The sequence below is a fragment of the Elephantulus edwardii genome, unplaced genomic scaffold (assembly GCF_000299155.1).
Source record: "Elephantulus edwardii isolate Elephantulus edwardi_28Jun2011 unplaced genomic scaffold, EleEdw1.0 scaffold00050, whole genome shotgun sequence".
NCBI classification, from domain to species: Eukaryota; Metazoa; Chordata; class Mammalia; order Macroscelidea; family Macroscelididae; genus Elephantulus; species Elephantulus edwardii.
The window spans coordinates 3,371,813-3,394,273 of NW_006399800.1; the positions used below are offsets into that span (position 1 = coordinate 3,371,813).

At 37.1% G+C, this 22,461-nt stretch overlaps 1 protein-coding gene across 3 annotated transcripts in view; it reads left to right on the forward strand.

Annotated features, from left to right (window-relative positions):
* Positions 1-9,604: 9,604 nt before the first annotated feature.
* The window catches only part of DPP8 (dipeptidyl-peptidase 8), a 59,164-nt gene continuing 46,307 nt past the window's right edge, over positions 9,605-22,461 (forward strand). For 2 of the 3 annotated variants that reach the window (XM_006886652.1, XM_006886653.1), the window contains exons 1-4: positions 9,605-9,741; positions 13,198-13,467; positions 18,520-18,632; positions 21,837-22,010. In XM_006886652.1, the coding sequence (XP_006886714.1) occupies positions 9,705-9,741; positions 13,198-13,467; positions 18,520-18,632; positions 21,837-22,010 (594 nt within the window). In that variant the 5' untranslated portion in view covers positions 9,605-9,704. Of the gene's footprint in view, positions 9,742-13,197; positions 13,468-18,519; positions 18,633-21,836; positions 22,011-22,461 lie in introns of those variants that run through there. The other variant, XM_006886654.1, reaches the window with a different exon arrangement.

A 22,461-nucleotide genomic window follows, 5' to 3' on the forward strand; every position in this document is an offset into this window, starting at 1 on the left:
AGCACCACAGCTCAAAGGTTCAAAATTCTCCTTCTATCACCCCTCGTCATTGTCCAGCTTTCGGATGCATAGACAGTAATTGCAAAGGTTATGGCCTGGATCAGGTGCACCTTAGTCTCCAGACTGACATCGTTGCTTTTCAATACTTTGGAGAGGTTTCTGACAGCAGACTTTCCCAATGCAATTTGTCTTTTAATTTCCTGGCTGTTGGTACCAAGATAGTGGAACCAAGCAAACTAAAGCTATTAAGAATCTTAATCTCTTCACCATCAAGCCTGATGCTGCCAATTGGCCCAGTGGTGAGAATCTTTGTTTTCCTGATGTTGAGCTTTAATCCATGTTGAAAGCTGCAGTCTGTAACCTTCTGCAGCAGAGCCCTTCAGGTCTTTCTCAGTTTCAGCAAGCAGGGTTGTTTCGTCTGCTGAAGGAACTGAAGAACAAATTAAAGTCTCGAGTTGCAATACTTAAGGAAGCTTTGGGCAGAATATTTTTAAATGATCCAGGAAGCTTTAAAAGAAGATGAAAAGAGTAAACAGAGTCATTGTACCAAAAGTAATTGGTGGACACAGCATTTCATGAAACAACATATGAGCAAGAGCCCGCGGTGATGAAGTAAGAGGTTCAAGCTGCTCTGAAAGAACTGGCAAAAACAAACAAACAAACAAAAAACCAACAAGGCCCCAGGAATTGATGGCATACTAATTGACATATTTTAACAGACAGACACTACCCTAGATGTGCTCACCAAGTTGTGCCAATAAATCTGGAGGACAACCACCTGGCCAACTGACTGGAAGAGATCTATATTTGTTTACATTTCAAAGAAAGGTGAGCTGACAGAGTTGAGAAATTATCGAACAGTATCATTAATAACACATGCAAGCTGAAGATTATCCAAAAATGACTGGAACAGCACATCAAAAGAGAACTGCCAGATATGCAGGCTGGGTTTAGAAGAGGCCGTGGTATTAAGGATTACAACTAATGTTAGATGGACCTTGGCTGAAAGCAGAGTGTACCAGAGGAATGTCTATCCGTGTTTCATTGACTATGCAAAGACATTTGACTGTGTAGATCACAACAAACTATGGCCAACTCTGAGAAGAATGGGAATCCCAGAACACTTTATTGTGCTTATACAAAGCCTATACTTGGACCAGGAGGCAGTCATCAGAATAGAGCGAGGAAACACTGCATGGCTCAATATTGGGAAGAGTGTATGCCAGGGATGTGTCCTATCTCCATACCTTTTCAATCTATATGTAGCACAGATTATCTGGGAGGCTGGGCTCTATGAGGAGAAATGTGGCATCAAGATTGGAAAAAGACTCATCAATAACCTGTGTTATGCAGATGACACAACCTTGCTTGAACTCATATATCTATATATAGCTTTAAAATGTTGCATTGCCTTTGTTCACAATAGCAAAGAGTTGGAAACAATCTAAGTGCCCATCAACAAACGAATGGATAGAGAAGCTGTGGTCTATTCACACAATAGAATACTACGCTGCATTGAAAAACAAGAAACTCATGAAATATTATTCAAAATGTGTGATCCTGGAGGTTATTATGCTGAGTGAAATATCTCAGTTACAAAAGGAAAACACTGCATAGTGCCACTGTTGTAAAACGGGACTGACATTGGGGTTGGGGTGAGACTAAGATGGGGTAAATTATGTATACTGCATTGAAACAGATGAGGGAGTGAACAATTTAAAAGGGATACTGTTGTTGTTGTTAGATTGTTATGTGCCATTGAGTTGTCTGCAACTCATAGCGACGTTATGTACAACAGCCCTAAACCTTGCTTTATCCTGTGCCAATCTCACCATCTCCAACACACCTACCACCATTACCCCAGTCACTGAATCAATGCATCTCATTGAGGGTTTTCCTCTTCTGCACTGTCCCTCCACCCTCTCAAGCATGACATCCCTCTCCAAGGACTGGTCCCGCCTTGGAATATGTCCAAAATATGTTAGACAAAGCTTCAGAATCCTTGCCTCCAAGAAACCAGCCCGGTTTCACCCTCTCCAGGTCAAACCTATTCGTTTTCTTAGCAGTCCATGGTGTGTATATTCAATACTCTTCTCCAACACCACAGCTCAAAGACATCAATTCTCCTTCTATCATCCCTAGTCATTGTCCAGCTCTCTGATGCATAGCAAGTAATTGCAAAGACCATGGCATGGATCAGGCGCACCTTAGTCTCAAGACTGACATTGTTGCAGTTCAGTATTTTAGAGAGGTCTCTAATTGCAGACTTTCCCATCGCAATATATATGATTAGGTATTATTGTCATGACAGGAGTCCAGAACAAAGGCTGCATAATAGAGTAAACTTGGGGGGAGGGATTGTATAACAATGAAACAATTTTTCCTTCACTTTCAAAGAGAAGAGTGAAATGGGGAGGAGGTTGGGCAGGGGGAAAAGTGCAACAATGAATGAATGGAAATCCAAAGTCTCTGTAAACATTCATTAAAATTAATTTTAAAAAAGGAATAAAAAATGATGCCTTGCTCCATATGCAAAATATGCATACAAAATAAGAATGTTATAGTAAGATGTAGGGATTATTGATGGAACCTTCTTTGATGATGTCAGGAAGTTGTGTCTAGTTCAATTCAAGTTAGAAAAGTGATGTTTGTAGCTGAGTGGAAGTGGACACAGGCAGTTTTGTCCAGCAAGACTTTAAGTATGTCTCTCAGGGTGGCCAACGGCCCCTGAGTCTTCCTTAGGTCTGTGTCAAGCACTAACTCCAGGAAGAGATCATCGTGTGTGGCTGGTTGATTTTGGAGGTTTTAACTGGGAGCTCCCACTATACAGCAATGTGACTTTGGGCAGGTTACATTCCCTTTAGGGGCCCTTGTGTGGAAGAAAAGAATTTGGAAGGATCATCTCTAAAATGACTAAATCCTAATTCTGTAATTATTTTTTTTAATTTTTTTTCTTTTTAATTTTTCTGTGAGTGTACCGTCAAATCAGATCTGACTGGTACAGGAGGAGATTGTCCCTCCTTCCCCGGCAGAACATCTGGTGGATTTGAACCGTGCGCCTCTGGGATTGTAGTTGCAGCTCCTTGCCACTAGGCCACCAGAGCTCCCCTAATTCTGTGATTCTTAACATTTAAGTGTAAATGTGTATCTTCTGTGTGTGAGGGAGAGAGAGGGAATCTTGGTGATTCAGCACTTGGTTGCTCTATGGAAGTGAAAGGTGGCAATCTGCTTTCGCAAAAATTTACGGCCTTGGAAATGCTATGGGCAGTTCTAGTCAGCACCATAGGGTTTCTGAGGATCAGAACTGAATTGATGGTGATGGTGTTAGGTTTTTTTGTTTGGTGTGTGCAGTACACTGACTGACTTGATGAAGTTCTTCTGAATATTTCAAGAATTTTTATGTCTCACTACATGGATGGTTGTTGATAGGTGCCGTCGAGTCAGCTATGACTCATAGTGACCCTATGAACAAGTGATCCGAACCATGCCCTATCCTGTGCTATCCTCATCATCTCTGATATACTTGAGCCCATTGTTACAGCAACTGTGTCAATCCATTTCATTGAGGGTCTTCTCTTTTTCTGACTCTCCACCTTTCCAAGCATATCATTCTCCAAGGACAGACTCCTCCTAAAAACATGCCCAAAATATTTGAGATGGGTTTCACCAACTTTGTCTTCAAGTTTGCACTTCATCCAAGACCAATTAGTTTGTTCTTTTGGCAATGCATGGGATATTCAGTACACTTTTCCAACACTACAAGTGGAAAAGGCATCACTTCTCTGTCATCCTTATTCACTGTCCAATTTTCAGATGCATAGCAAGTAAATGAAAAGACCATAGCTTGAATCATGTGCATCTTAGTCTTTAAACTGACATCATTGCTCCTCAACACCTTGGAGAGGTCCTGGACAGCAATGCCACATGTCTTTTGATTTCTTGACTGCTGGTGCCAAGGGTGTTGATTGAGATCCAAGCAAGATGAAATTGTTGACAACTTCAATCGTTTCTCCAACTATCATGATGTTACCCTTTGACCCAGTGGAGAGATTTTTATTTTTTTGATGTTGACATGTAACTGATATTGAAGGCTATAGTCTTTGATCTTCTGCATCAAGCATTTCAAGTCTCCTTACCTTTCAGTATGCAAGAGGTTTTATGTTTTATTTTTTGTTGGTTTGCATACAAGAGCTTGTTTATATTGTGTTTCATTCATGCACATTGTGTTTTTAACAGTCTTCCATTTACATTCTTTATTTTAAAAATTTTTTCTTTATTATTATTTTTTGTGTGTGTATCGTTAAATCGGATCTGACTGGTACAGGAGGAGATTGCCCCTCCTTTTCCAGCAGAGCATCTGGTGGATTCTAACCGTGCACTTCTGGGATTGCAATGCAGCTTCTTACCACTAGGCCATCAGGGCTCCCTTCATTTACATTGTCTTTCATACAATCACAATATACATTGTATTTTGTACCATTAATTTCTATTGGTATATGCTTATTATTGTTGTAATGTGCTGTCGAGTAGACTATGACTTATAGTGACCCTATGCAATAGCTCGGAACTTTGCTCCGACATTATTCTTCTAATAATGGTCTTATATAGTATTTGCCATTATGAAACGGAATTAATTCACTCAGCATAACACTCTCTAGACTCTCCTATGTAAATAGCCTTTTACAAAATCATATCTTAGTTCAGCAAGCAAGATTTCTGTCATCTGCATAACACAGCCTGGGCTTGTCCTATCCTCACAATCATTGTAGTGGTTTTGTAAAAATATTATTATTATTATTATTAATGTTAATGAAAATTTAGAGATCTTTTTAATTTCCATTCATTCATTGTTGCACTTTCCTCCCTGCCCACCCCTCCCTTCCAGTCATTCTTCTCTTTGAAAAGTAAAAGAAAAATTCTTTCATCGTTGTACAATCCATCTCCCCAAGTCCACTCCACTATGCAGCCTTCAGTCTGGACTCATGTTATGACAATAATACCTCATCACATATCCCTTTTAAACAGTTCTCTTTCTCATCTGTTTCGATGCAGTATAATTTATTCCATCTTTCTCAGTCTCTATCCAACTCCTATGTCAATCCCATTTTACAACAGTAGCACTATGCAGCATTTGTCCTTTTGTGACTGAGGTATTTCACTCAGCATAATGTCCTCCAGGGTCACCCATTTTGAATATTTAATGAGTTGCTTGTTTTTCAATGCAGCGTGAATTGTGTGAATATACCACAGCTTCTCTATCCATTTGTTTGTGGATGGGCACTTGGGTTGTTTCCAACTCCTTGCTATTGTGAACAAAGCTGCTATAAATACGGGTATGCATATACCTGCATGGGTGGCAGTTATGGTTTCTTTGGGGTATATTTTCAGAAGTGGAATTGCTGGGTCAAATGGTATCTCTATTTGCAACTTTTTGAGAAAGCACCATACCGCCTTTCACAGTGGTTGCACCATTTTACACTCCCACCAACAGTGAATAAGGGTTCCAGTTTCTCCACAACCTCGCCAGCATTTGATGTTTGCTGTTCTGTTAAATTTTGCTCTTCTGACTGGGGTGAGATGATATCTCATAGCTGTTTTGCATTGTAATGTTTTAACACCTTGTTGCAACCACTGTATCAATTCAACTTACTGAGTCTTCCTCTTTTTTCTTGACCCTCTATTTGACCAAGTATGATGCTCAAGAATTGGCCTCTCCTGATAACAGGTCCAAAGCATGTGAGACAAAGTCTCACCATCCTCATTTCAAAGGAGCATTGAGGCTGCATTTCTTCCAAGATATATTTGTTCACTCTCCTGGCAGTCAGTGATACATTCAATATTCTTCACTAACATCATAATTTCAAAGCATCAATTTGACTTTGATCTTATTCATTCATTCATTCATTCATTCATTGTTCTACTTTCATATACATATGGGATGACTGAAAACCATAACTTGGGCCAGGTGTACCTTAGTCATCAAAGTGATGTCTTTGAGCTTTAATATTATATAATATTTTATTGGGTATCCAACAATATCTACCTCTGTTGACTGTATCTCTTATATATTTCTCCATGTTGTCCACTTTCGTTAGTGATACTACAATAATTCCCTTTCCTTTCATCCAATTTTATGTGTCAATCACGTATTTACTGATTTTTCATTTCTTCACAATGTTATCCATTATTTGGTCTGCACACTCAGATGCCTTTTCATATTCAATAAAATACAAGTAAACATCTATCTGGTATTCTCTGCTTTTATCTATCTGACTTCAGCAATGAAATCCTTCATTCCATGTCTTCTTCTGAATGCAGCTTGAATTTCCTACAGTTCTCTGCCAATGTCCTGCTGAAAGAATCTGTGTGCTTTTTACTACAAACACCTTTTTCTTTTTGCTGCAATCACTTTCAGTTATCTTCAGGTAAATTTAACTATGCTATGATACTGATGATATTATTTGATGATTTCTACATTCTGATGAGTCACTATAAAGGGAGGAAGTAAGACTGAAAACCAAGAGCTCTTGACTCAAATCTAGTCCCATTTATAATCAGCCATGCAATTTAGGGGAAGTTTAAATTTATATCTCTGGATTATTTATCTTTCTTTTTAAAATTAATAAAATTAAAAGTTTGTTTTGTTTTTCGTTTGGGGAGAATCTATCTCCTCTTATTAGACTGTAAGTTTTACAAACACAAGAATTTTGTCTTCTTTGTTCACTCCTATAGCCCTAGTACTTAGAATACTGATTCTAAATATATATGACACAAGACAGATTCTAAAAACACTGTATTTTGTTGCTAAGTACATTTAAAGGCAACATCTATTTTCTGATCATCTGCAAAAAAAATCATAGAGGAGAATCAGTTAAAATACCTTTAGGGGAGCACAACTGAAGCAAAACAAAACGCTTGAGGGACGTTTCGGTTCTTAGGACATACACACATACATATAAATATACATATAAATACAACAGTAGAGCATGCTGCCCAGATGGGTCTTTTATTAGGGCTATATAATAAATCCTAAAGCCTCTACTCTGACACAGGACTTGTTGGTAGTAGCAGAAAACTGTGGAGGCCTAGCTCCACTGTCATCTCCCAGGCTCTCTTTATCTCTTTCTTTCAGCTAATGTAATTGGAGGTCATGGTACTTGCTTCTGGGTTCTAATTAAAGTAACTTTCTCTTCACTCGGTTACTTTTTCTGGCTTCCTTTAACAGCAACTCAATAACACGAATGCATTGTTACTTTTTTTTTTTTAACATTCTTGTACAAATAAAGAAACCATGGGTCAAAGAGATTAAATGACCTGTTCCTGATCACTAATTAGTATTAGAGCCAAGCTTTCTAACTCCTTGTTCAGGTTTCTTTCTAACCCAAAAGTTGGAAGCTCAGATTTCCAAAGCCCTAGCAGTCCTTTTCCTTTCTATATCTTCTCCATAAAGCAATGAGGATTCTTCGCCCTGCTTTCACTCCAGCATGGACAACTGCGCTGGCACACTGACACCCCGTATATAATTGCTGAATGAAAAACTGAACGAGACGAGACGCCCCTTACTAGACTACTTTTCTCTCACGCATTTCCTTCCTTCTCCTCGTTTGCTCCTCCCGCCGCTAGAAGGCGCCTTCGTAACTGACCCAGCCCAGCAGGAAGCAGCGCCTTTCTTGGCCCGGCTGCGCCTTAGCCTTCGCTGGTTCGAGGGCGGGTTGCGAGGAACCGGAAGTGCTGGAGCCGCTGCAGCCTCCTCTAGGTCTCCCGCTCACCGCTTTGGGTGCCACCGGTACCACCGCTGAGCAATCAGCTGGGTGCTGCCGCTGCAGCGGGGACAGAAGCGGAGGCGGCGTAGCATGAGGCGGCGCAGGCCCGCTAATTAGCGCGCGTCGGGACTCTCCGGGCGGGGCCGGGGGGGGGAAGGTGCAGTATCCTCCCCCTCTTCTTCCCCTTCGCGGGCGAGGCCTGGTCCGCTGCCCACTAGGGCTCTCCCGGTCTCCCGGAGGAAGGTCCTGGCGCCTCGTCCAGTGTAACCGGCTCTGTGCCTACCCGGCGCATCAGCCTGCGCGGGGGCAGAGCCGGGCGGTGGGCCTGTTTCCGGAAGAGGAAGCCGAGCTTCTGACATTCCGAGTCCGCCAACGTTCACTGGGAGCCTGCAGGGTGCTGGGCTCCGGGCGGCCACGTCCGTTATCTTAATTGACCCTCGCTGCGATTGGGAGCCGGGTATTAGCCAGACTTACCGAGAAGCACACGGCAGCCCAGAGAGGCGAAGGAATTTGCTTAGGGTCCTGCTGACAGATCGGATTTAGATTTTTCTAGCTTCCCAGCTGGTGTTCTCTCTGCTCTCTGCCTCCGTCTGTCTAGATCGAGTCCCTTGCTCACTGTCCCACTTCCATCCTATTTGGCCTGCCTGCTGCAGGGTGGCTCCTGCTCCCCCTCTCCTTCATTCTTTTTTCTGTCCGCTCAGCATTCTTTGTTGCACCTCTTGTTTGTCTTTCGCAGCTTTCTCCCGAACTTTATTCCGTCTGTTATAATGACGTTCCCATTAGATGGGGGCCCTGAAGAGTGAAAAACCTAGGTTTCAGTGAGACTTTTGAAGTGTTGAAGGATGAGTGTGTGGCCCCTTGTATTTTTTTTTTTTTAAAAGAATGTCGTTTAAGTGGCTCTTCGTATTTTCTAAGCCTGTCTCATAGCTATAGGAAGATGTCTTGGGATCTTAATCGGTTTGGGAGATGTGAATGTGTGTATGCTAGTTTAACTTCACACTTAGTTCCTTTCATTTACCACTTTGCCACTTCTCCAGCACATCTCCATCACTTATTTGTGCTACAAAAGTCCAGAATGAAAACTGAGGACAAAAATCGTGGGCTCAAACACTGACCCTCCTCTTTTTTTTGAACCAAGCTGAAAGTTTTTCACAAGCTTACCACTTACTTATCCGTAATAGTTAACCTGTTTCAGTTAATATCACAGTATGTGTGGGGTTTTGTTGTTGTTTTTTTTTTTAAAAAAAACCCAAAATCCAGAATACATTTAAAACCAAAAGCACAGTTTTGTGAAAATCTTAAGTTCTTACATACAAGATAGTTCCCTTGCACAGAAAATGGCTAGCTCTATTAAAAACAACAACAAAAACCCTTGTTCTAGAATTCTTACAGGTTATTCCACTAAGACTGGTTGTCTTCAACCAGTATGAGAAGATTATGCAAAAGATAGGAACAGGCACAGGCACATAGACATACTCATCTCTCTGACATATTTGAAGATTTTCAGTAGCCACTGAGTAACCTCACCAGTGTATGTCTTTTATACTTTTTTAAAAGATATAATTTTGCATGTAATGGCTGGATAGCAAGCTTTGTACTATTGTCAAGAAGTCTATTGAGTAAACAGGCTACATATCATAATCTTAAAAATATAATGAAAATTTCAGATGTAAAATAACTGAGCCATACAAAAAATAGTATTTCTGTGCTTTAATGCTTTCTGGAACTTTCTAGATCTTCTTCGGCTATGCTTATAATAATTATCATTATTATAACAGCCTTATATCTTTTGTTAAAATTTTTTCTCAACAGCCTTATAAAGTCATTATCCTTGCGGGCAGGATTGAATGGTGATAAAAAGAAACACTCCTGTGAGAAGAGAGCAGAATGAACAGAGGCTTATATACTTGAAGTTTAGTTCTTTGACAGAGATTTGTTTGAATGTGGAAGAGAGCTTGGCAGATGAAAATAAAATCAGGTAGGGACCAAGGAAGGTAACTAAGTAAATGAGTAAATGGGGTGGTGAAATACATAGTCACTGTTGACCTTGTTTAGTTTTTAAAATCAGAAAACTGCAGTCACATATTTTGAGCATTTACTTATATAGAAGGTACTTTGAGCATCTGGAAATTAAGTCAGTTACATATTTGAGTAAATTATTAAAATAATTTTCAGTAACAGGTCTATCTAAGATAATATAGAATCTGTATTATTTACCATAAACCTTCAGAGTAGTAGAGTATCCTTTGAAATGCACACATTGTGTGTGTCTGTGTGTAGAAAGGGAAAGAATGAGTTCAGGAGGCTAGGATGGTTTTGGGATACCAGAGAACTTGTCTCAAATGTAATCTGATAAAGCTTTTACATAGGAGAGATAGTAATGTCAACTTGTGATTCAAGATGTTAGGGTGTATGATTTGGGGAGTCTGCTGAGCCACTTCCCTGTTGTGTTCCTTAGCCCTGTGTTGGGAGTAATGGTTTGGGAATGAAGTTCCCAATTTAATAAAAAGCTGAGAAAAAGGAACCTCTATTGTTTCAATAAAATATCCTTTTTCCCCTCTTTAAAGATTATGATTCGAGTGAAAGTTTATAAAGCAGTTTGGTTTTTCACACACATTTTGTTTCATAACATTAAATGCAATACCCACAATATAATCACACTTTCTTCTCCTCTAAATTCTCATTTCTATTAGTGGATTTTCATCTTGCCTGTCTTGTCTATTTGCTGGATTTCAATGTCTGCTCAATCTTTAGTGGTATTGTGCTTATTCCTCTCTCACTGTATATTACCTTTCCCTTCCTATCATAACATTGACTGTTACCTGTTTACTAATTTTTTGCTCTCTCCCTCTTCCTTATCTTTCTTAACCATCCAAAAAGGATTATTTTTGAGTGTAAACCTTTGCTTATTTCATGCAGTCTGTTTTGTGACTTATTCCACTTATTATAATGTCTTCAAGAGATTCATATGTAGTGGTTTGCAAATTTTTGTTGTTAAATTGCCTAGTACTCCATAGTGTGAGTATACTATAATACCGACTGTTGATGGACACTTGAGTCATTTTATTCGGTGCTTTCATAAATGATACAGCAATAAATATATGATTGAACTTAAGCTATCTGTGTCGTAGCTCTTATTTCTTTAGGAAATATAGTGGAACTCCAAGTGTCATTTCATGTCCTTTGCTCATTTTTTATTTTTGTTGTTTAACTTTTTCTTGTTGAGGTAGTAGATTTTTCTGTGAATTTTAGAGATCAGTCCCTTGTCAGATATGTCTTTACTAAATATTTTTCCCCAGTCTGTTGTTTCTCTTTTACTCATGAAAAAGTCATTTTATGTACCTAAGGATTTCATTTTTAGGAGGTCCCACCATCAGGTTCATTCTTTGCTGATTATACATTTTTGCTTATATTCAGTAGTCTCCATATACCATAGATTAGGACTCCTAACTTTGCCCTGTTTTTTCTCTTTGAAAATGTTTATAGTTTTAGGTATCATTGATTTAATTAGCTTTTGTATGTAGTATGCGGTATGAGTCTTATTTCTGTTTTCTTTAACTAGTTACTCAGTTTTGCCAGCGTCACTTGGTAGAAAAGCTATCTTTTCCCCATTTAATGCATTTAATTTCTTTTTCAAGTATCAAATATTCATAGTTGCATGAATTTATTTCTAGGTTCTCAATCCTATTTCATTGTTCATGGATTTGTATCTGTACTTGTACCATGCTGTTTTTTATTACATTGGCTGTTTTTTAGATTGGAAATGTAAGGCCACCTACTTTGTTTTTCTTTATTTTTTTGCTGATCTAGAGTCTCCTTCCAATCCTTTTAAAGTGGATGATTACTTTTTCTATCTCATTGAAGAGATGAATAAAATATCTATAAATTATGCTTCCACTTGCTTTTAGATAGGTAACTAGCTACTACTGCCTTCTACTGCCACTACTGCAATCTACTTAATGTCAGTTTGCTTAATACCACTTGCACTAAATGACTTGGTGCATTGTTGGGAGGGCTTGAATTTTAGGCATTTGAAGATGAATGTTCAGTTATAATAATACTACAAATTGTGTGTCCTGTGTAACTGTCTAAGGGGTCTTTTGGCCATTTGTTACTGTTTTGTTGTGTAGCAGGATAGTTCATTGTAGTATGAAGACAGACAATATCTTGACCACATAGCTCAGTTCATTTTGCAATTTTGCATGCCCATAATTCATACCTGATAAATAAATCTCAGCCCACACCTGCTAAAAACTTTGTTTCCCTCTTACCATGATCTCATTTCACATGAGCCTTCACAATTATATAATAGAAAAGATGAGCTAAATAGAAAGCTGTGTGTTGGTTATTATTCCAGAAGTAGTTAATAACTGAAATTGGTTACATAAAAACTATGTACTTTGTCTCCCAAATCCATATGTCTTGACATTTATTATTGTTAAAAAAAACAAACTTCCTAGAATTTAATTTGCTTCTTTTGATAATGTCACATGTTGTTCGGAAATAGTGTTTGTGAGAATATTGTACACTGGCATATGGTAGCTTTTTTTGGTATTGTCTGTGATGCATTCCTCACATTACATTTAAAAATTGTAATAAAGGAAAAGTACATGCACTTTGGGACTTGTTAAATGAGAAGAAACATTAGATAAGATCTAAATAAACATTGAAGTGTTGATTATAGAAACAGTCAATGTTTTCTTCATCAGCTACTTCCAGTTATCATAGACACTTGAAGATATGACTCCACTCCTTTTATTTAATCATGAGAGTAAAAATTAGGTAATAGTAGTCTTCTAAGTTACTTTAAGTTGCTATGTAAAGTTCCTTAGGTTTCCTTACATTGTTCCTAAGTGATCCTAAGGTAATGATTTCTAGGTAAGAGCAGAAGACTAAAGAATGTAATATTTCAAAGTTTCTTTTTGAACAAAGGGTCTATTATTATCTTGAGCAACCCAGGGAAAGTTATTACAATTAGACAGTTTATAATAATTTTATTACTGTTCTCATTGGTAGTGATTACCCTTATTAGTTGATAAAATCCTTGTTTATCATTTATGTTAACTTTTTAAAATGCTGAAACACTTTCTTCCTTTGGCACATTTAGTGTCACGATTGACATGCTCTTGGGTGGAACATAGCTGCCAACTGGCATATGGCCTGTTTCCTTCCAGTGTGGGAAAGAAAAAGGAATTTTGGCAAGAGATACATAAGGAAACTCTTTTATAAAAGTTCCCAAAGGATTTGTAGTCACTATGAAATAGATGTGACCTCAATTTTTTGAAACAAATCTCATTTTTAAACTGAACACAGTTTCTCTGCTTTTCTTACTAGGTTTCTTTCTCATTACATCTTTCCCTCCATCAGACTATCATTTAGATTAATATTCGAGAAGGCATCCATGTGAACAGCTTCATGTTTTTTCTTTTTCTAGGAAAATGCAACATGGCAGCGGCAATGGAAACAGAACAGCTGGGAGTTGAGGTCTTTGAAACTGCAGAGTGTGAGGAGAATATTGAATCACAAGATCGGCCTAAATTGGAGCCGTTTTATGTTGAGCGATATTCATGGAGTCAACTTAAAAAGTTGCTTGCTGATACTAGAAAATATCATGGTTACATGATGGCTAAGGCACCACATGATTTTATGTTTGTGAAGAGGAACGATCCAGATGGGCCTTATTCAGACAGGATCTATTACCTTGGTGAGTTTGAAGTTATAGTTCCTCACATGAAATGTTTCCTTAATTCAAACATGAACGTTAGATAGAATTGGCACTCAAGTTTTAAATAAGTGAATCAGTGACTTCATTGCATTAAAGGAAGGGAAAGAAAGAACAACTTTAATTTTAAGAACTTCAGTTTTGGTGCTGTTTTAATTTTAATTTGTTCCATTAACTATTTTCCTTGGCCGTGACATCGTAAATAGACATGAACTTAGTGTTAAAGATGGCAGACATTTAACTTCTTGAAACAAATTTCAGATGTCTTTCCTTAGTAATCGTCAGAGTAAAGATGCAGAGAAAGGAACTCTGGTAGCCTAGTGGCAAGAAGCTTCGCTGTAATCCTGAAAGCTCTGGTTCAAATCCATCAGATGCTTTGCTGGATAAGGAGGGGCAGTCTCCTCCTGTACCTGCCAGGTTCTGTTCGACAGTACACAACAAAAAAGGGGGGGAAAGATACAGAAATGCCTGTTATGAAATCATTTCTCATGTGTTTTAACTTCCATATTTGAATATGCTTGGAGAACTAATTCCTAAGAGTAGAATTTCTGAGGCAAAAAAGTTTATATTTTGACTGATAATTGCTAAATTGCTTCTCCAAAGAGGTCATATACCCCAGAGACAGTTCAGGTTCAATTCCAAACCAGATAGTAAAGTGAATATCAAAATAAAGTGAGTCACATGAACAGTTTTATATTTCCCAATACATATAAAAGTTATACTATCCTGTAGTCTATTAAGTCTGCAATAAATAGCCTAGTGAAAAAGTCTGAAATACTGAGAGAATTACCAAAATGTAACATAGAAATATGAAGAGAACGCATGCTGTCAAAAAAATGGAGCCTATAGATTTGCTTGCTGACACAGGGTTGTCACAAACCTTTAATTTTGGAGGAGTGAAGGAGGGAAAGCAATATTTGCAAAACCCAGTGAGGCAAATTCAGAACCCAAAAAAGCCTGCTATTGGCTAGTCAGTTCTGACTCCTGGTGGCCTTCTAGCAGGGTTCCAAGGTTTCACAAACCTCTCTGGAAGGAGGTGGTCCATTGTTCTATGGAATAGCTAGTAGATTTCATTTACCAACCTTTCAGTCAGCAGTCCAACATGTAACACACTGTACCCCTGGTTGTTGTTGTTGTTGTTTGATGCTGTCGAGTCATAGATGACTCATAGCGACTCTATGAACAAACAGTCTGAGCACTGTTCGTACATACAGTTTCTGGAGGCAAGCCATTTAGGAAGTGGATGCTGCTCCTGCTTCCAGGCTTGATTTAGTCGGGAAGCTCCAGCCAGCACTGTCCACCATGGATACCCATTACCACGACTGGCACATCACTGTCACAGTCTTCAGCATCATAGCAACCATGAGTTACCTCTGTACATCAACACACAGACCAGTGCTGTACCACCTGCACGTACCCCTGGAGCTCCTTGCAAAAAAAACTCAACCACCATAAAATGAGATAACGCTTGTAGTTTATCTTCCTGTCAGCATTGGCGTATCTGTTTTCCCCACACCAATCCTAGGTAGTCAAACTTTGACCTTTCCTCATTTGAGGTAGTGAACATCATTATAGTTTTACTTTTTTAAAAAAATTAATTTTTTTTTTTAATTTAGTGTACGGTCAAATTTGACCCAACTGGCACAGGAGGAGTTTGCCTCTCCTTCTCCAGCAGAGAATCTGGTGGATTCGAACCGCATACTTTTGGGATTGAAGTACAGCTTCTTGCCACTAGGCCACCAGAGCTCTCTTTGTAGTTTTAATGAATGAAGTTGAGTGGCTTTTCTCTTGTTTAAAAATCATTTGTATTTAGCTTTCTGTGACTATTGTATAATCTTTGTCTTTTTCTTTTATTAGCTCTTAATCCATTTGAAGTTTTTTGTGTAATAAACAACTCTTTGTGTTGTTTTCTGTCTTTTGACAGAAATTTAGGGGTTTATGTAGATTATTTTTTACTCATTGTAGCTTTCTCTTAGGAAGGCTTTTCTATCTCCAGGTTTATATTTTAAAAACATTAAATGTTTTCTCTCAACATGTTTAATAAATTGATTTGTTTATTTGACTGTTGTGTCATTTGGTCTAAGGTGAATTTTGGTGGTATAACTTAACATCAATTGGAAAAACCACTTTTTTCCCTGTGGATAGTTCTGTGGTTATTTTAGCAACATATTTTTAAAAATCTACCTTTCTCTGTAATGGTTTGATATACCACCTTTATTATATATTGTCTAACATTAATATTCTGTTAATCTGTCTATCAAATCAAGGGCCAATACTATGCTACTATTATTATAACTGATTACGTCTTGTGATTCATAATATTTACAGCTAAGTTTAGAGCAATTTCAAGCTTCTTTAAAATAATTAAGTTTCTTAAACTTTTTTAATTTTCATATGTTATTTTTGTTTCTCCAAGTTTTAATTTTTTCCATATAAATGTATTGTTTTAAAATTTTTTGTATGATTTACATCTTTAAAAAAAATTTTTTTTAATTAACTTTAATGAGACTTAGGGTTTCTAGTCATTCATTGCTGCACTTTTCTCCCTCCCCCCACCTCCCAAATTTGCTCTTCTTGAAAAGAAAGAAAAACTCTTCCATTGTTATGCATTCCCTCCCTACCAAGTCCACTCCACTATGCAGCCTTCACTCTGGACTTCTGTAATGACAAGAATACCCATTCATATAACCTTTTTAAAAAAATATATATACATATATACATACACACATGCACACATACACACACACATATATGTAAGTTTATTATTGTTATTAATTTTAATGAAAATTTATAGAGACTTTGGGATTTCTATTCATTCATTGTTGAACTTTTCTCCATGCTGCCCCCTCACCCCCAGTACACTCTTCTCTTTGAAAAGTAAGGAAAAATTCTTTCATTGTTTTACAGTCCCTCCCCCCAGGTCCACTCCACTATGCAGCCTTTGTTCTGGACTCCTGTCATGAAAATAATACCTAATCACATAGTCCTTTTAAACAGTTTTCTCCCTCATGTGTTTCAATACAGTATACATTATTTATCCCATCTTTCTCAGTCTCACCCTTCCCCAATGTAAGTCCTGTTTTACAACAGTGGCACTATGCAGTATTTGTCCTTTTTTTACTATTTCTACTCAGGATAATGTCTTCCAGGGTCATCCATTTTGAATAATATTTCATGAGTTCCCTGTTTTTCAATGCAGTGTAGTAGTCCATTGTGAATATACCACAGCTTCTCTATCCATTCGTTTGTTGATGGGCACTTACGTTGTTTCCAACTCCTTGATATTGTGAACAAAGCTGCAATAAACATGGGTGTGCATATATCTGCTTGGATGGCAGTTATTGTTTCTGTAGGGTAAATTCCTAATAGTGGACTTGCTGGGTCAGATGGTATCTCTATTTGCAACTTTTTGAGAAAGCGCCATACAGTGTTCCATAGTGGTTGCACCATTTTACACTTCCACCAACAGTGAATATGGGTTCCAATTTTCCCACAACTTCGCCAACATTTATTGCTTGCTGTTCTGTTAAATTTTGCTATTCTTCCTGGGGTGAGATGATATCTCATAGTTTTGTTTGTGATTTAGAGCTTTTTCTGAGAGCCTAAGTAGAAGAATTTTTCTTTTCTTATGGGAAATTATGCATTCTTGAGAGCCCTTATCTAAGTATTTAAACTTAACATAATTAAAAGAAATGCTCATATTATATCAGGCAGTATAATAAACATTTTATCACATTGGAACTAATTATTAATTGATGTTCGTAAAGCTCTAAAACATAAGGAAAGCCCATTTTGTGCTTATACAGACTTGGTGTAAAAATACCTAGAATGCTTTGCAAGTTTTAATTTGTCATGGATAAAGCCAAGAAAATATTATGAATCCAAGAGCAGTGTTGAAAAGGGCCAACAGAAATGATTATGAGGGGAGGCTTATTGTCGATTGAAGAGAATCTCCTTTTTTGTTTTGTTTTTCATATTTGAGACCTGAAGGGTCTTAGAAGACTTGAGAATATGATTACTTTTGTAAAATTATGCATGTTATGACTAGATGGGCAATCTCAGAATTCTGTAACCAGTAGATTGTTTTTAGGGCCTTCAAATTGGCCCTGGAGTCATAGTATGCAAAGGGATATGAGCAAAGGAATGAAACTACCTATTGAAGTCTACAGTATAGAAAATATAAGGAAAAATTAGAAGCTGAAGCAAATAGGATAAAGGAACATGTAGAAATTTGGGAGCTTGTGCCAGCTTTTGCAGGGGTTAGTATGGGAGTTACAGATCCTTCAATAGGCTCTTACTAGTCTTCAGAAATACTAGGTGTAGGATCTCTTCCACCCCAGAGACAGTTTCTTTTTTCAACATGTTATATTTTCTCTTTTATTCACTCAACTTTTTAAAAGTGATAGTTTTCCACCTTTTGCTTTTGTGGTTTTTTTTGTAGCTTATTTTATGCTTCTATTATCTCTCCTTCAGTTACAGGATGATTTCACATAATAAACCTGACATTTTTCTTTTGTTCACAATAAAGGAGTAGAGGTTTTTAAGGAACTCTAACATCACATTTTACATTATTTTGAATATACTTTATTTGAAATTCTAAAAGGACTTCGTAATTATTATAATTTTAGAACTTTTACAATTAAGAATAGCTAGTGTTCAGTTAGGCACATACACACTCACACACAGACACCCCCTCCCGTGTGTGTATCCAAACAAGTATGTTTAAGTGATTCAGAAAAAGGATTTTAGTAATCCCAAGTTTTCAGATTGCCCTACTTGAATTCTCTTGAGTTTCTTGACAACTTATAAAGGACCAACAATTTTCGACATTTCCTAAAAATATTGCTTTTTTGGGCTATATAGAGAGACAAAGATCTAATGTCAAAGTGAAATCTGAGCATTTTTCTATAAAATCTGTTCATTCCTATAGAGTGTAAAATAATGTAATATACAGAAGGCATTATGAACTTTCTGCTATGATTGTAGCAAGAATACTACTTTAACAAAATAATACACTTATTATATTTCCTACAGCTATGTCTGGTGAGAACAGGGAAAATACACTGTTTTATTCTGAAATACCCAAATCTGTAAACAGAGCAGCAGTCTTAATGCTCTCTTGGAAGCCTCTTTTGGATCTTTTTCAGGTAAGATTAAATAGTGCAATTCCTGTGGTTTGATGTGTTTTGAAAGCAGAAATTCAGTTAAGATTTTGTTTTTAAAGTAGATGTAAATCAAAAGGAACTAAAACATTGTTAAGTTTTTACATGTGTGATCCTTAAATTTAATTCTCAATATGTGAAACTAAGGAATATTACAATTTAAATTCATCTTAATTACTTTATCGTTGTATCTCTATACCTCCTGAAGAGTTTTCAGTTACTTTTGTTAGATGCCCCTGAATGAATGACTCCATGTGCATCTGAATAATATACTGCCCAGTTCTTGCCATCCTCACAGTCATTGTTATGTCTAAGCCCATTGTTTTATCTCTTGTGTCAGTCTATCTTGTAGAGAGTCTTCCTCTTTTTCACTGACCTTCTCCTTTACCAGGGAGCCATGGTAGGGGTTTCTGTAGTGAGTTGCATTGATAACCCAAGGACCAAACCACTCTAAAAGTTCAAATCCACCAGCAACTCCTTAGAAGAAAGATGAACAGCCTCCTACCATGTGTTTATAGCCTCAGAAGCAATGAGTTTTCTCCTTTGCCAAACTAGATGTCCTTCTCTAAGGACTGATTCCTTTTATTTTTAATTTTTTTTTTTTAAATTATTTGTGTGTGTGTAACCATTAAATCAGATCTGACTGGTACAAGAGGAGATTGCCCCTCCTTCTCCAGTAGAGCATCTGGTGCCAAGGACTGATTCCTTTTAATAATTTGTCTAGAGTACATATGATGAGGTCTTAATATTCTCACTGTTTTGGGGTTTTTAAAAAATTTTTTTTAATTGAGATTTTAATGAAAGTTTATAAAGAACTTGAGTTTCCAATCGTTCATTCTTACATATTTTCCTCCCTGTCCTCCTCCCCCCTAGATCGCTTTTTGCTTTGCGGAAAAAAGTTCTTTCATTGTTATACAGTCCCCTCCCCCATTCTCACTTATTTTTTTTTTAATTTAAATTTATTAGTAAAAATTTACAGAGACTTTAGATTTCCATTCATTCATTGTTGCACTTTTCTCCCCTCCCAACCCTCTCCCCTAGTACACTACCCTCTTGGAAAAGTAAAAAGAAAAATTTTCTCATTGTTTTACAAATCCTCCCCTAGGTCCACCCATTCGCACTTCTAAACAGCATTCTGCCTCTATTTTTTTGTAGATTTGTTCATTGTTCTCCACTGTTTGGTATAATCAATATTTTTCACCAACACCTTAATTCAAATGTAACAGTTCATCTTTGCTCTTCTTTCTTTGTCCACCTTTTGCATTTCAGATGAAGCAAAAGACAATTTCTTGGGTCAAGTACAACTTTGTCTTCAAAGTGACATCTTTGCTTTCTAGTTAAATAGTTACAAATTTAGAGAAGATGTTCAAATGACATGTTGCATTATTGGGTTTGTTGTATTCCTTGAGGTTTGTTCCAGGACACAGATATTTTTGAGATTTGTTCTGGGGCCCAATTGAGTTACTTAAAAACAGTTTGATTCCTATGGGTCCAATTTTTAAGATTTGTTTAGGACCAGAGTCATATTTAATACAAACTTGATATTCTTAACTTTGGGAGCACTGTTGGCCCAACAGGAATTGCACTGCCAACTTAAAGACAGGTGTTTCAAATCCAGCGGCTGCTCCACACTAGAAAGATGTAGTTTCCTCCCATGCAGTTTATAGCCTCTGAAAACCTGCTGACGGGTCAGCTATGAGTTGGTTGTTATTCTAGAGCAGGGAGGGATTATTCTTCACTATCCATGACAGAGTCTTCTGAGTACCTTAGCCAGTATCTGTTTTTTTCTTTCCCCTTATTGTGTACCGTCGAATGGGATCTGACAGAGGAGGAGATTGCCCCTCTTTCTCCAGCAGAGCATCTGTTGGATTCGAACCACGTGCCTTCAGGATTGCAGCATATCTTCTTGCCACTAGGTTCCCAGATCTCCCTTAGCCAATATACTTGAATTTGGAAGTTTCCTAGTCCAGACTTGTGTGAAAACAGTACTCTTTCCTCAGTGTTTTGCAGAGGCTCCTTCCCAGTCCTCTGGTCATTTTGTCATACACACACTCATCATGCAGAATACTTGATAACTTCTCTACTCTGGACTTTTCTGTGCTTTCTACTACTCATTACTTTATTCTGCAAACTATAGGTGTCTTGTTCTCAGCTACATCTCCTCCAGTCAGAAAGACTTCTGGTTGTTGTTACTCTACAGTAGCTGGAGGCAAAGTCAGATTTTTTTTTTGCATGTCTAATCTATTTAGACTATGTTAGGAGTAAATCCAGTTTTATCTTTTTGTATATGGCTATGCAGCATTCTCACCCTAACTGATTTTTAAAATTCCATCTTTTCCATATCATCCTTTTCTTAATAATTTTTGTATTTGGCTTTCTGTTTTGGATCTGATATTTCTGTTGGCTTTTATTTGTATTCGTGTACCAAGGTTGTGTTATTATAAAACATTTAATTTGTAATATCTGATAATGATTGTTCCATACAGTTAATCTATTTTCCTTGCAAGGTTCATTTTATTATATTGATTGTTTATTCTTTCATATAATACATTTTGTAATCACAGAGTTATAAATTCAGAGCTCTTTCGTGAATGTTAATTTCTTAGTTCTGAAATTGTGTTCTGATTATAAAATATTAAGACATTTTAAGGACAGATCAAGTCTGGTAACTCTTAGGGAGAATAAAAGAGGACAGTCTGATAAAACAACATAATCAGAATTGCTTTAGACTCCAGTTGGAAAGAGCCTTAAGAGGTAGTTAGAACAAAAAGGTCAGAATTAATCAATTAAAATTCCAGTCAATAAATTTACAGTTTCTTCTAGTAGAGCTTAACACACATACACATGTATATGTTTATAATTAAACATTAGTAAATATAACTCAATTAAGTATTTATGTATATGTGTATGTGTGTCTGGTTTCATGTATGTACCTGTGTACCTCAGCTTTTCAGAGATAAAACTAGGTGGGTTTTTTTCAGATTAACTTTTTAATTTTGATTTGCATGAAAGTTTACAGAACAATTTTGGTTTTCATTCAACAATTCATGTACGTTACATTTCATGACTTTGATTATAATTTCACATCAAAGTAGGTTATTAGCAAGATTTCATAATTGTCTTATTTCTTAATCCCACAAATTTTCAGAAGCCTAAAATACGTGACAGCTATTTCCTTTGTTATGTCAGGCAACCCTGGACTATGGAATGTATTCCCGAGAAGAAGAACTCTTAAGAGAAAGAAAACGAATTGGAACAGTTGGAATTGCTTCTTATGATTATCACCAAGGAAGTGGAACATTTCTGTTTCAAGCTGGTAGTGGGATTTATCACGTAAAAGATGGAGGGCCACAAGGATTTACAGTAAGTTGGGTTGTTAGTTGCCATTAAAACAGTTCTGGCTCATGGCAAACCCATGTGTAGTGGAGTAGAAATGATAAGGTTTTCAGGCATTGATATGATATTTCATAAACAAATTGGTAGGCCTATCTTTGGAGGCACTTTTGAGTGGTTCAAACCACCAGCTTTCTGGTCAGTGATCAAATGCTTAACCATCCATAGACTCTTTGAGCATACAATTTGTTAAATCTTTTTCTAGTTTAGAAAGGATCTTTTGCATACAAATTGGAAAGATAATTTACAAGTAAGCCAAAAATTTGTTTACTCAGCAACAAAGAAATTTAGTAGTAATAAAAGCAAGAAGTAATGGATACTGCTTTCCAATTTTAAGAATGAATAGCTTTTCTGATGCCATTCATAGACAATTTTTATTTTTCTTCTATAATTATATTTTATTAATTTTCATAAACATTTA